Source organism: Colletotrichum paranaense (genome assembly GCF_030867605.1).
Source record: "Colletotrichum paranaense strain IMI 384185 chromosome Unknown Scaffold_22.1, whole genome shotgun sequence".
Lineage (NCBI taxonomy): Eukaryota > Fungi > Ascomycota > Sordariomycetes > Glomerellales > Glomerellaceae > Colletotrichum > Colletotrichum paranaense.
This window is the reverse complement of record NW_026848980.1, coordinates 436,698-450,483: the sequence shown is the minus strand read 5'-3', so window position 1 is coordinate 450,483 and position 13,786 is coordinate 436,698. Positions and strand designations below refer to the sequence as shown.

Below are 13,786 nucleotides of genomic sequence, written 5' to 3'. Positions count from 1 at the left end.
CCACACTATCTTCTATAGCTACGAAGTAGAAGGGTGCGAAACGTTCGGCTTCATCATATCAACTTTTCGACCATAACTATGGAGCAGTTGTTCCGGGCGGTCTCTATCAGACAGGTCCTGGTTCCCCGGCCGATCTTCACGCTCTAGTCCATCCCTCCCGAGTACCACACGGGGACCCATCCCCGCGTGCTCCAACTTCAAGCTCCTCCGCCTGCCGCCCACCCCCTTGGCGGGTGGATGCCCGCATCACCCGAGGTCCTAGCGTCAAAATGACAGCCTCGCCGGCAGCGATCGACAATCCATCTATCGTCTTCAGGCCAATCACCAATATCAATGAGTGGCCACAGTGAAGCACAAACTGAACGGAGGAAAGACGGAGTGACACAGGCGATCAAGGTGCGGCTCCAAAGTCGACGCAGCAGTCGCAGTCTGGGGAAGTACGACTTCTGCCCCTACGGAAAGATGACGGTCGAGAATTACCCCTTCATCTCGCCTTACAGTGTGGCCAAGTTGGGGTGGTTTAGACCAGGCTGTTTGACGCGCAATGCGGAGCGCCAATCGAGACCGGCATCATGTTTTCTTCTCTCGAACGATTCGATGCTTCCCCGAAGTTATTGGCCGCGCTCAGTGCCGCGTCGCCGAACCCGCATGCCCTGTTCGGGTTTTTGCAGTACCTCTGATACGTAACGATCGACGTCTCCGCATAGGAGGCTTGAAAACTACGTCCATGTTCTGGCTCCCGCTAAGGTACTGCCAGGGTTTCTGCCTAGCCATCTGTGTCACTAGAAGTACGGATACCATGCCCTGTTGCAGGCTTCGACTCACAAAATCAAGAGCACCCCTGGAATGGGCATGCCTAGATCAGTGGCTCTGCCTGGTAGCAACACTTCCCATCTTTACAGTTTTGTCCGCAAGAAAACAGGCTTCCTTCATTGTATCGTAACCTAGGTCTCACAGGCAGCACTCATCACTGCTCCACGAAAAACGGGAGGATCCGTCGATTGCGTCTCGAATCTCCCTGACTCCCCGATATTGAAAACCTGATCACCTTGCTAACACATAACGTCTAGGTCGCTCAGGGGAATGGGGCTGAAGCCCAAAGTACGCAGCACACCTGAATCTTGTGCTCATTGCTGACTCCGATACTTAGAAGAGTTACGATTCACCGCAGCGTCGATCAACTCACACAGCCGTTTCTCTCTGGCGCAACTGATAAGCTTCAATCTGCCGGATCGCCTGGGACAACACACCTTTGTGTAACAGGGATGGCTTACTGGACTCGGCGTCTGCCTCGGACAGCGTTAAAGATCTCCAAGTCATCGACACAAGCTCGTAGACGACTTTGCGTTTTCTGCAGCAGAATCTGGGAGACGCGACACTCTTTTTGAATTGGCTTACGTTGACACTGAGATATAGAGTTATGGTAGATCGATTTGGTCAACTGCAGCATTCCTCTCCCCATGAGATGGCGATCTTGCCGGTCGAGACCTGTTTGAGCTTATGCCTTGGCTCGTCCGCTAACACTTCTATTCAGGGCTTAGACTTGTTGTTGACAGCGACTCATACCGGGTACGCAACATCATCATCTTCTTCCCAAGGCAGACGCAACATGGTCAGCAAACTGCTGGTTGAAAGCTCATTTCGCCCTAGAGAGCACCATTCTCTCTTGTTTCATTCACGCAGACGCAAATCCCGGTGTACACATGGTTTCTAGGCGAAGAGGACACGGTGCCCTCCACCCTCTGGGAAACGACTCACGCGGATGAACCCCTCTATCCCTCTCCGTCAAGGTAGGATTCTATAGACAACGATAAACTCGTTACTCCACCATACGTTCTGTGAGGGTGGGTACATTTGGCCTCAACTGTGTTCTAACCCCTGAACTAGTTTGCCTGCCCGGTTGCCCGCACTCCATCTTGGCTCCATCTCGTGTGACTCAACCCTTCAGATGCCATATAGCCAGCGCAGGAGTCAAAGAGAGAGGAGAAGGGGGGGGGGGGGATCCAAACCTCTGCCTACAGAGATACATTGACGACACAGAGATAATATGTACCATGTAAGTTCTTGGCGTCAAGATGTTTCTAGGCAGCTAGCTGTGAGCGGACCAAGGTGTGTCTGTCTGCCTACCATCGTTAGACATTCTCAACTGAGATAATGGTAGATATGATGTGAGTAAAAAAAAAAAAACCCGAGTATAAACCGTTCAATAGAAACTAGGAAAATTGAACTACTTTCGTTCATTATCCCGTAACAAGACGTATCTAAATGTAAGGTGTCATGTGTCATAAAAACATACAGAAACATACCGAACAACGCACGTCTATTCAGCGAGTAAGCTCAGCTACCTTGTAGACCCCCAGACTGAAACGTGAGAGATAGCTTGAGTCGACCGCCCGGGTCTGAGTCACGACAGCATCAAGTGTATCAGCGCGTGAACAGGGACATGTACGAAAGATATGACGGTCCAAAGAGAGAGAGAGGGGGTGGGAAGAACAGCTTTCGATGCGGCTCAACGTGTCCGACACCACCTTTGCAGGTTTGCCTGACTACCTACCCAGCCATATCTGCCTGCCGAGAAGCCATGCATGCGAAAATGCAGCTTACCAGATTCGGACAGCTCCAGCTCCAGCATCTGGCCACTCACATACAGTCTCACAGGAACGAGGCATCGCCGGTGGTGTCAGCGACGCGTGGTGCGACTTTTCAGTATACATCCCGCGTACTTTTCAACACCTCTTTCTCGTTTCGACAACTTGTCTTTTTTTTTTTTTTTTTAGCTCGTTCTAATCTCTAACTGAATGTATCCATGAAGCAGTCCTTCGAGGGACCAGCCACAGCGCCGTTGGGTATGCGACATCTAAAGAAGTAACATTGGGGAGCGGCGAATGCTTTTGCACAGTACGCCCTCTGCTTCCCCCGCGCCGATGGCCTATGCTCCGTATGCTCCATGCTCCGTACCCGTATGCGATGAATTTGAAAAAAAAAAAGGGATCCCAAATGCTGCCTGTCCCGGGCAAGGGCAAGCGTGTGACCTGACCCTGCCGTGAGACCACCCCGGACCCCCCGCGCTGCAACCTTGAAGCTGCCTCCTTTTTTTCTCCCTCTTTCGAGGGCAGACAAATGACATGCGCCTCCGAGGAAGCGATGCTCTTTGACGACCCCCAACTAGATATTCATACCAAGTCGCAAAATGCTGCGTCATTAAGGCTATTCATCAGAGTCCGTCTTTGGATCCCGACTTTACCAACCGTACACCACACTTTTGTGTGGTGTGACAGGACACCAGCCGCTCGACGATCATTGACAAGTACACCTCGTTGGAGAGCGTATCTGTCCGTCATCACTACTATCTCAGTGAGCCTCTACATTCACTTAGTGGTGCGCCGCCTTCTCGACAGTGGGGAGCTCCTTGAGCGCCTCGCCAATGATGTTGATGGCCTTGCGAAGCTCGGTCTCGGTGATGACCAAAGGAGGGGCGAAGCGGATGATGTTGCCGTGCGTAGGCTTGGCCTGTGAAAAGCAGACGGGTCAGTCATGTGCCGTGTGTGATAGTATACCAGTGGCGTTTGCAACTTACCAGGAGACCCTTCTCCTTCAACAACAGGCACAGGTCCCAGGCCGTGCGGCCAGCGGTAGCCGACTCGTCAATGACAACGGCGTTGAGGAGACCCTTTCCACGCACCAGCTCGACAATGGGCGAGTTGAAGGCTCTGATTCCCTCACGGAAGATGTTTCCGAGCTTCTCGGCCTTGGCAGTCAAGTCTTCCTCCTCCATGATCTCCAACGCGCGGATGGACACTGCGCATCCCAGGGGGTTACCGCCGTAGGTGGAACCGTGGGTGCCGGGCTCGACGACAAGCATGATCTCCTTGCTCGACAGAACGCAGCTGACGGGGTACAGACCACCAGAGATAGCCTTGCCCAGGGTGATCATATCGGGCTTGATGCCGGCCCACTGGGAGCACAACATGCGTCCGGTGCGGCCGATACCAGTCTGGATCTCGTCGCAGATGAAGAGGACGTTGTGCTTCTTGCAAAGGTCGTTCACTCTCTTCAGGTAGTCGTCGTCGGGGACAACGACACCAGCCTCGCCCTGGATCGGCTCGATGATGATGGCAGCAGTGTCCTTGCCGTGCGCCTCGAAGACCGCCTCGATATCCTCGACGTTGTTGTAGCGAATGGCCTTGCCCGTGGAAGGGTTCAGGGCGCCGATGTTGGGGACATAGGGGCCGTAGTTGTCCCTCGATTCGGGGTCGACTGACAGAGAGATGGCAGTCATCTGGGGGGAGTTTCATGTCAGCCTTGGTCCGGGGGGGGGGGGGGGGGACGCAGCTGTCAGCTGCGGCATCTCAGAAAGGTACTCACTGTTCGGCCGTGGAAATTGTCGTTGACGGAGAAGACCAGAGCCTTGCCCTGCTCAACGCCCTTGACCTTGTACGCCCACTTGCGCGCAATCTTGATTGCGGTCTCGACGGCCTCGGCGCCCGTGTTCATGGGCAAAACCATGTCGTAGCCAAAGACCTGCTGGATCTTCTCGGCCCACTTGGGGAAGACATCGTTGTAGAACGCTCTCGAGCTGAGAGTCAGTCTGCTGGCCTGCTCGGTCAGGGCCTTGACCAGCTCGGGGTGGCAGTGGCCTTGGTTGACGGCGCTGTAGGCGGAGAGGAAATCGAGGTACTGCTTGCCCTCGGGATCCCAGACGTGGACGCCGCTGGCCTTGGAGAAGACGACGGGCAGCGGGTGGTAGTTGTGGGCGGCAAGCTCCTCCTCGGACTTGATCGCGGCCTGGGTGGAAGAGGCGTGGTATCTCGACTCCACTCCGCCATTGGACTGAGGGGTGCCGCCGTTTGCGTGGGGGGCCATGTTGCCTGATTTACGTTGGATGGACTTGGTGAGAGAGAGAGAGAGCAGTGTGGATGAGATGAGTGGTATGGGTATTCGAAAAAGGATCAATTGGCTCCAGAGAAGGTTCAATTGTTGTCAGAGAGTGTTTGCGACTCAGGACAAGTGGCCGTTCAAGTATGGTTCGTGGGCAAGAAGATGGAGAGTTGAGAGAAGGAGAACGTCAAAGGAAGAGGACGGGAACGAGGGGCAAATCGCGGGGTCTTGGGTAGTTATACCCCCCCTGGCAGCAAGCCCGGCCATCCTTGACTAAGAGGACTCAAGCGCGATACGGAAGCAGAAAACCAAGAAACCAGGTGGTCGTGGGAAAGCGGCGGCGGCGGCGGCGGCAACGTGGACAGGGTCCAAACATGGCCGGAGGCGGACGATACGAGTAGGAAGTACATATGTAGTAGGCCTGCCGGGCTGGTACAAGCACGAAAGACAAAGCAGACGAGACGGGCATGACGGGTTCTGGCCAGTTTGTGGATTTAAAAAACCTAAGCTATGCAAAGTGTGTGAAAAACGGCTGGACCTTGACCTGGAACCAAACTCTTGGTGTCGGAGTCAGAAGGCGCGCCACTATGCCTTTAAGTGCAGGTATGTTCCCCTAAGCGCAGGTATAAGCGGCTCAAGTGGGTGAGTGGGCAGGATGACGCCCGAGGGGGCCATGTAAGGGAAACCATCCCGGTGCCAATTCAGTCACATGGCCCCGGGGGGAGAGAGGGGAGGGGTGGCGCGGACGTGGGAAAAAGCAGTGCGCTCGGTCACCGGTGGTTTCTTTGATGCTTTTCTCTGGGGTAAGAATCTCGTAATGGAATATGGAACAGGGTGCGGTTGCTTGGTGTTGCCGCGAGTTGTAGTCTGGGGGAAGGGGGGCAGATGACTGCATGGTGTTGTTGATGATGGAAAGTCGACTGTCAAGAGAGGAAACCACCAATCCCGTCAGAGGGAGCAACCAAGCCGAGCCGAGAGCCTCTTGCCAATGCGGCGGGGGGGGGGGGGGGGGGAACGGGGAAAGGGGGGAAGGGGGAAGGGGGAAGGGGGGGGGGCGGAAGAGGGAAGTGGGGGGGCGGGGGGGGGGGCCGGTAGGCGGGGGGGGGGGGGGTGGGGGGGGGGGGGGGGGGGGGGGGGGGGAGACAACAACTGCGAGAAGCTGGAACGAGGAATGAGGAATGCAGCGAGGCCGATAACGGGCATATGTGCTTGCGGCGTTGGAGAGGCACAGCAAGCCCTATCTACGCTATCATATTTCTTTTGCGTTGCAGACGGCCAACAGTGTAACCATTTGTCGACAACTCGAGAAACCGCATACACGTAGGCACTATATCCAACGACATACGATTGGACCGAGTAGAACAAGATAGGGAATTACATGTAGATAAACCATGGAACGTGGTGCGTGGAGAATACGCAGAGTGACAGAGTGCCTGCTACTGGGGCCGATGCGGACGGCAGAGGAAAGGGCTCCGTGGCCCAATGACAAAGACGCTATTTCCATTCCCGCTGCTCGGATCCAATAGGGCCGTCCAGTTATATGGAGACAGCATGGGATCCAATGAGCATCTGTTTTACCGTTAGATAAGTGGATATCATCAGGTTCCTGCCTGAGAGTAAGTACTGATTTTGGTTGCCTGTGAAGCAAGGCAACAAGGCTACAGTTGGTCTTGTGTCCTCATCACCTTACTACCTTGAGGTACGTAGGTAAGGTAGGTACCTCAGGTAGGTTCTTCAGGCTTCGGCGACTGATTCTTTAGTGACCAATTGCCTGAGGACGCTGGCCTGTCAATGAAACTTAGCGCCTCTGCTTCCGTCCACGGCCCTGCCGTAAGCCCGCAACATCCCTGGTCTTCCCGTCTCGACATTCCATTAGCGATCGAGAACACCGCTTTTCGGCATCAACTTTTCCATCAGAGCCCACACACTCCTTTCTCTCTTCCCCTGTGCCCCCCTTAGCTAACGGCCACACGGCAAACCGCGAGAAAAGGGAAAGGGCGAAAAAAAGAAGAGAAAAGTCTGTTCAGTTTGACACACGAGCATACATTCGAACAAACGGCACCACCATCAACACACCCTGACTCGCCTCATCGCTCCAAAAACCCATCGGGCTCCCCGTTGCGTTGACCGAACCGTTCGTTTCCCACGCCGCCAACGCCGTCGCCGTTCCTGCAAGAAAGGTCATTCCACCCTTACCAGCTCACCGCAACCCCCTCCCCCCCTCCCCCCTTTCCCCCCGTCCGACGACCGATGATTACGCAACAAGTCCCTTCCGTCCCCCCACCCCGCCAGACTGCCGCCGCCGCCGCCGGCCACAAACTCTCCAACTCACCGTATCCACAATGGCTTCCGTCGGCTCCCCGCCCGCCCCCGAACTCCTAATGGCAGTTCGTAACGAGCACAACAAGCCCTCCGTCTTCCGGTCCCTCCTCGTCATCCGTCTCCTCAACGCCTGGTGGGTCCTCACCTTTTTCCAGCCCGACGAGTACTTTCAGGCCCTCGAACCCGCCTGGCGCATCGCCTTTGGCCAAGGGAGCGGCGCCTGGATCACCTGGGTGAGTTTCCATGCTCTCTATTCGCAATCTTTATTCATCATCACTATTCACAAGCTTCATTGATCCCACGTGCAACTAACACACACCCCCCCCCCCCAGGAATGGAGAAACCAGCTCCGCTCCTCGCTGCATCCCGCCCTCTTCGCCGGCGTCTACACCCTCGCAGACCTCGTCGCCCGGCCCCTCCCCATCATCAGGCCATGGCTCCTCCTCGCCGCTCCAAAGGCCGCACAGGCCGTCTTTGCCGCCGCCGGCGACTGGTACACCTGGCAGCTGGCCGTCAAGATCTACGGCGCCGATAGCTCCGTCTCATGGTTTGCTGTAAGTCACCATCACCACCACTACCACCACCAGTAGCCGTTACAACTGCTACCTCCGCACAACTGGTCAAACCATGGCTGACGCAACGTCCTCGTATAGCTGTTCATGAGCATGTTCAGTCCTTTCCAATGGTACTGCTCCACCCGCACCTTTTCCAACTCGCTCGAGACCACGCTCACCATCATGGCCCTCAACTACTGGCCCTGGGAGCTCCTCGGTGATGCAAAGACGGAAAAGGAGAACCCCAAGCCCGCAAGGTCCATCTTGCACACGCCAGGGACGCTCACTAGGTACGTTTCCGTCTCTCGCATCTTGACACCGGCCGGCCACCCACCTGAACCGGCCTCCAAAGAAACACATTCACTCACACGCCAATAGTCTCCGCCTATCCCTCATCCTTGCCGCAACAGCAGTCCTCCTCCGCCCAACAAATATCCTCATCTGGATACCAATCGCCCTCGCAACTCTCCTCCGGCCCCTCCTCTCCGGCTCCGGCCCCGGCTCCACCACCTCCGTCCTCACCCCGCAAACCATCCTCCTCCTCCTCCGCGAAGCCCTCCTCTGCGGCACCCTCGTCCTCTCCCTCTCCCTAACCTCAGACCGCCTCTACTTTGGCCAATGGGCCTTCCCCCCCTACAAATTCCTCTACTTCAACCTCTCCCAATCCCTCGCCGTCCTCTACGGCCGCAACGACTGGCACTACTACCTCTCCCAGGGCCTCCCCCTCCTGTCAATGACCTACCTCCCCTTCGTCCTCCTGTCACTCTACAACCCGCCCTCACCACCACCACCACCGCACTCCACCAAAATTCCCAGCAAAGCAACCCTCAAAACCCTCACCTGGACAGTCTACACCACCATCACAGCCCTCTCCACCGTCTCCCACAAAGAAGTCCGCTTCATCTACCCCCTCCTCCCAACCCTCCACATCCTCGCCGCCGCGCCCCTGGCATCCTTCTTCACCACCCCGGCCCCGCCACCGACCCCGCGCTCTCCGCTCCCGAAGCCCCGCCTCCGCCGCAAGCGCCTCCTCGCCTCCGCCCTGGGCCTCCACGCCGCAATCGCCTTCTTCCTCACCCTCCTCCACCAGCCCGCGCCCCTTACGGTCCTGACCTTCCTCCGCACCTCGTACGCACGCATACACCCGGAGCAGGCCGCCGCATCGGCTCCGATCGCGTCCCTGGCCTTGGCTTCGATGGCTTCCTCCTCCTCCTCATCACCGCCAACACCAGGCTCATCATCCTCACCAACGACAAAAGAATCCAAAGGCAACGAACTCTTCGCCCTCTTCCTAACGCCATGCCACTCCACCCCCTGGCGCTCCCACCTCCTCCACCCCGCCCTCCGCGCCCGCGCCCTCACCTGCGAACCGCCCCTCCACACCAAACCAGACACCCCCGAACGTGAAGCCTACCGCGACGAGGCGGACCGCTTCTACGACGACCCCCAGCTCTTCATGGCGACCGAGTTGTGGCCGGCAGCCGAGGCCAGGTCCAGCCCCGAGTCCGACTCCGACTCCGAGCCAGCAGCAGCAGCAGCAGCAGCAGCATCATCATCAGCACCACCAGAAGACATCCCCCGCTACATCGTCGGCTTCGAAGGCATCGAACCCTGGCTCCACGACTTCTTCTCCTCCCCCCACGGCGCAGGCCACAACCTCGGCGTGAGCCCGAAACGCGTCTGGTCAGGCTGGAACGGCTTCTTCAACGAGGACGCCCGCCGGCGCGGGAAGCTCGTCGTTTGGGATACGGGGCTGTATACTACTGTATCCTAAACACAAAAAGTCAAACGACATTAGTAATAGTCAGTGTAGGAACAAGAGTAAAGAGTCGAGAAGTAAAAAAACGGCAATGAGTTCCATTCTCACATACCCCTTCCCACACAAGAGCATCATCGTGAACTTCAAATATGACAAAAAATTCTTTCTTTTCCTACCCTATCCTGGGCCCGTGAACACATGTAACCAAATCCCCAGGAAACGTTAGAGGGACAGGAGCGGCCGGGGCTACTACACGTCATGACAAAAAAGAAAACGCCAACTTGACAGGATACCCTTCATAGCGAGCGAGCCCGTAGACAATGCGTCGCTGTACACCAAGCCAGAGAATCGAACAACTCCGTACATTTATGATGATTCACCAACAACAAGCACGCACATGCCTCCTTTTTCTTTTCAAACGTTCAAACGTGGATTCTTGAAACTTTGGGTTGGCCTCGTCTAGGCCGGCCCCACTTCCCCTTCCCCCTCAGAAACCCTTGATGATGTATCAGGTCCAGCCATGAGTGAAATGAAATATTCCACAAAAAACGTGCTCTTGATAAACAAAACACCTCAAATGGGCATACTTCGAACGCGGCTCATTGTCGGTATTACCGCGCCGCTTCAGGTGCTGGCTGCGTTGGCGGTGCGATCTCCGGCTGAGAGGCTGCTGCCAACTGAGACTTTGCCGGTTGGGCCGGTGCTGGTGAGTTTGCTACGATAGATGCGGGAGGCGGCGATACTGGGCTCGTTACCGTTGGAGATGATGCCTGCTGCGATGGTGCTGATGTCGGCTGGGGTGGCGGAGGTTGAGAGGTTGTGGTTTGCGTCGCTGCCGGCTGAACCGCCGCCGTCTGAGTTGGGGCCGCTTGCTGCGGCAATGGTGGTACAGGTGGGTTCTGTGCCCTCTCCTCGGGTTCCCTGCGAATATCTAGACTCTTTCCCCTTCCTGACATGATGCTGGAGCCTCCCAAAGAAGATTGTCGGTCTGCTGGGGGCGATTTGTTCCGTCGCTCGGCGCTCTCCTTGGCTTCACGGTATTTGTTCCTAATCCAACCGATGGGCCCCTTAGATTCGTCCTTGCCGTCCTTGTCCCGCGATTCATGACTGGTTTGTGCCTCGGCAGTGTACATGCCAGTTTCTGAACTTTCACCGGTGAAGCTCTTCCGGGGCCTGTATCCGCCGCTGCCAATCGAGGTCACGCTAACGTCGGCATTATCGTTGGATCCGAATGCCAGACGCGGAGAGGTGATTGAAGGGTGGTGCTCGTGGCCCCTCTGTCGTGAAAGTCGCCATCTTCTCTTCTTTTCCTTATCCGGCTCGCTGGCGTCTGCCGAAGTCGTCACAATGGACTCTTCAGTCTGATCAACGTCAGAACCTTCGTTAAATGATGAGTGAAGTGATGTCGGCGGCGATTTCTTAGCCTTGAGCGTCTGCTCGGGATGTAGGGTGTTGCTAGAGGGGACCTGTGATGCACGCGGGGTGGGTTCCGAGGGTGTATCAACTGCACCAGGCTGCTGGCCAATCGCGAGGGAATCGTGCTCTGGGATTGTATCGGCCACCAGATCCATGGGGTTGGGGGCCTCAAGACTAGGGGACACAGCGGCTGAGTGCGTACCGGACAAGGATGCGGCCGAGCTTTGCGCGCTCGGGTTCAAGCTCCCAGGAATGCGCTTCTTCTTCAGTTTGTTCGGTTGTCGTTTCTCGCCCTCTCCGGTGGGGGATCTTTGGAATATGCTAGGAAGGACTCTTTCCTTGATGGGCGTCGTAGCTTCATTCGGGTCAAGCAGCCTCTCCTGGCTTCTGCCTGCATTGCCAGCAGCGGTGGGTGCCAGGCTAGATGTGCCTATTGCAGCCGGCGCGGGGGAAATGCTCGACGCAGCAGGGGACTGATCAGGTGCTTCGACAAGCTCTTCCGTCGTCGCCGGAATCATGGGCTCACGCGGTGACGAGCCTGGAATGGGTGAAGCATCACGTCTGAACCTCCCCGTCTGAAGAGCAGGGGACTTCTTGGAAGGGACTGTGTTGCTTCTGCCAAGGCCGCTATTCGGGGTTGGTGCGAGTGCCGGGCTGTTTGGGGTCGTAGAACCTTCATGGTGCGAGTGCCTTGAAGATGTCGATCGGTTTCTTCTGAGCATTCCGTCTCTTCGTACACTGTCGGCGCCGGCACTCGCATTGGATGAAGACCGACCCAGACCCGACTTCCTGTTAGGGTTAGGAGTCACTGGCCCACTGGCTGCAGGGGGTGTGCCTTTTTCGATCAGCTGCTTTGTCTTCTCGTCAGTAGCCGTGCCCTGCATGCCAATCAAGAAGTGATCCTGGTTTTCGATGAGGAAAATGAGCACGCATTGGTTCAAGCGATACTCTTCAGGCGCCATGGCGTGCTGCGGGTGCGACAGCATGCCGGGTTGGAAGATTGCTGCTAGATTCTGTGAGTTCATCCTGTTCTCTTCCGACTTGGCGGCGAAGACAGCGAGCAAATCCAGAATGTATAGCAGAAGCTGGCGATTCAGTGGTGGAAGCTCCGTGATGAGCTTCTGGTACTTGACGATGGCTGCTTGATCGTCAAAATTTTCGACAAACTGCGGGCCTTCGGCATCGCCCACGGCTTGCCTCGTAGCGCCTCGCAACGGTTCCCTGAACTTCTCGTATAGATCTAGCGGCACAACGGGCTCAGGAAGGTCGTTGAGGTATCGTCGGAGCACGTTGGCAGCATCGTGAACCGTGTAATTGTCCCACACCAGGCCCTTTCCGTAGCGATCGGGTGAGTCGAAAATCTGTTTCAGTTCCTTGATTCGTTTCTCGGAGCCACTGAGGCGGAAAATGCCCTCCACCGTTGTTGCTAAGAAGACGGGACGTGAGCATGTTGGAGATGGACCATCATTCAAGTACACTTACCCTTTTCCTTCAAGAAGACGCCGCACTTGGCGACAACAATCGGTACGTAGCCATAAATATAGCTCTTTCCGTTCTCGTCGACAAGAGATATCGCGACATTGGCGTAGGTGATGCTCTGACGGAGAGGAACGCCGAAAATTCCGTGAGGCCGGTTGTCTGCTGTAGAACCTTTAGCACATGAAGTAGAAGACGTTTTCACAGCCGCGCGGATGTGCTTGGCACACTGGCGCACAGGCATGGTGATAGACAGGGACAGCCTGTTGAGCCGACCAGTCGGGTTCAAGGTATTGGAGGCTGTCGCATCACTCGAAGCGCAGACTTGAGGTAAAATGGGATCGCAGGACCCAACAGGATGGGTATCTTGCAACAGCAAGACAAGACTGAGAGGTGCGGCTGACGTATCGATTGCCTCGTCGACATCTTCACTGAAGAGGGTTTGGGTGGGAGTTGGGGGTAGTTGTTGCGATGCGAAAGTAGAAGGGGCTCTACCGTGATGTTCCTGATGCTTCGAAGGAAGCTTGAATCCTTTCCACCACGACTTCAGGTCTCTCTTATTCGGAGTCGAGGGCGCGGCGGGCGCGGTTGAGTTACTCGTGGGCTGAAAAGCCTGGTTGGGGGGAGTAGCGGCGGACGTCATCGCAATGACGGAGCGCAGGTGGTCGGAGCTCAATTACTTTATCGCAGCCAGCGTCCTTTGGTTGTCGTGGGAATCGAGTATGAACAAAGTGTGTCAAGCGACAGAGTTTGGTCGAGCGACGATCAAAGAAAGTTGGATGTTAGAGACAGATTCAGTGCAGTCGGTCTTCGATCTGCAGGTCAATCGGTTGGTCGCTTGGTCGCCTGGTGGTGTTTTGGCACAGGATCGAGTCGCTTGAAAGGTATTGGGTGTGAGCATGCGCTAGGATGAGATGCGACGCGCAGGCGGTGATTGGCCGTGGGCTTCTTTTGGCGCGCAAATATTCCTTTGTCGAGTGAAGCGCTCCTAGAGACCGTCTCTGGAAGTCCTCCTTGTCTTGTGTTGCAAAAGCCCTGCTGTTGATGTCATGAAGAAGTTCCGACCCAAGTGTGAGTAGGAAGGGGAACAGGGGCGAGCGAGTGAGGTGACGAAGAGCGTCCGTGTAGGTGAAATGACCCAGGTGTATTCGGGCAGCGTTGACCGGGGACAGAGGGCGGCGGGCGACGACGATGCGGAGCTAGAGAGGGGATGGCGGGAGTCGGTAAGACACGAGCGAGCTGTGCGTTGGTGGGATTTTTTCGACGACAGAAAACGAATGGAAGCGAGCGACGTTTCCGACCAGAAGACTAGGTGCGACAACGACTCGTTGAAACCTCGTTGACGATAGTTGTCGGTCAGGCAAAATAGGGCAAGGAAAGA

The 13,786-nt window shown here is 56.2% G+C and overlaps 4 protein-coding genes across 4 annotated transcripts; 1 reads left to right on the top strand and 3 right to left on the bottom strand.

The window, feature by feature from the left end:
* Positions 1-3,372: 3,372 nt before the first annotated feature.
* Positions 3,373-4,863, bottom strand: CPAR01_16057 (ornithine aminotransferase; the record flags this gene model as incomplete). Its single annotated transcript, XM_060500302.1, has 3 exons — positions 3,373-3,510; positions 3,578-4,279; positions 4,366-4,863. 3 exons carry the CDS (start codon positions 4,861-4,863, stop codon positions 3,373-3,375), a joined length of 1,338 nt encoding a protein of 445 aa, XP_060341119.1.
* Positions 4,864-5,512: 649 nt separating this feature from the next.
* On the bottom strand, positions 5,513-6,081 carry CPAR01_16056 (uncharacterized protein; the record flags this gene model as incomplete). The annotated part of the gene is made up of 2 exons (XM_060500301.1): positions 5,513-5,887; positions 6,025-6,081. 2 exons carry the CDS (start codon positions 6,079-6,081, stop codon positions 5,513-5,515), a joined length of 432 nt encoding a protein of 143 aa, XP_060341118.1.
* A 1,139-nt stretch (positions 6,082-7,220) lies between these two features.
* Positions 7,221-9,528, top strand: CPAR01_16055 (Alg9-like mannosyltransferase; the record flags this gene model as incomplete). The annotated part of the gene is made up of 4 exons (XM_060500300.1): positions 7,221-7,433; positions 7,533-7,754; positions 7,854-8,044; positions 8,133-9,528. 4 exons carry the CDS (start codon positions 7,221-7,223, stop codon positions 9,526-9,528), a joined length of 2,022 nt encoding a protein of 673 aa, XP_060341117.1.
* Positions 9,529-10,124: 596 nt separating this feature from the next.
* On the bottom strand, positions 10,125-13,048 carry CPAR01_16054 (RhoGAP domain-containing protein; the record flags this gene model as incomplete). Its single annotated transcript, XM_060500299.1, has 2 exons — positions 10,125-12,355; positions 12,412-13,048. The coding sequence occupies 2 exons, from the start codon at positions 13,046-13,048 to the stop codon at positions 10,125-10,127; spliced, it is 2,868 nt and encodes a 955-aa protein (XP_060341116.1).
* Positions 13,049-13,786: the final 738 nt, after the last annotated feature.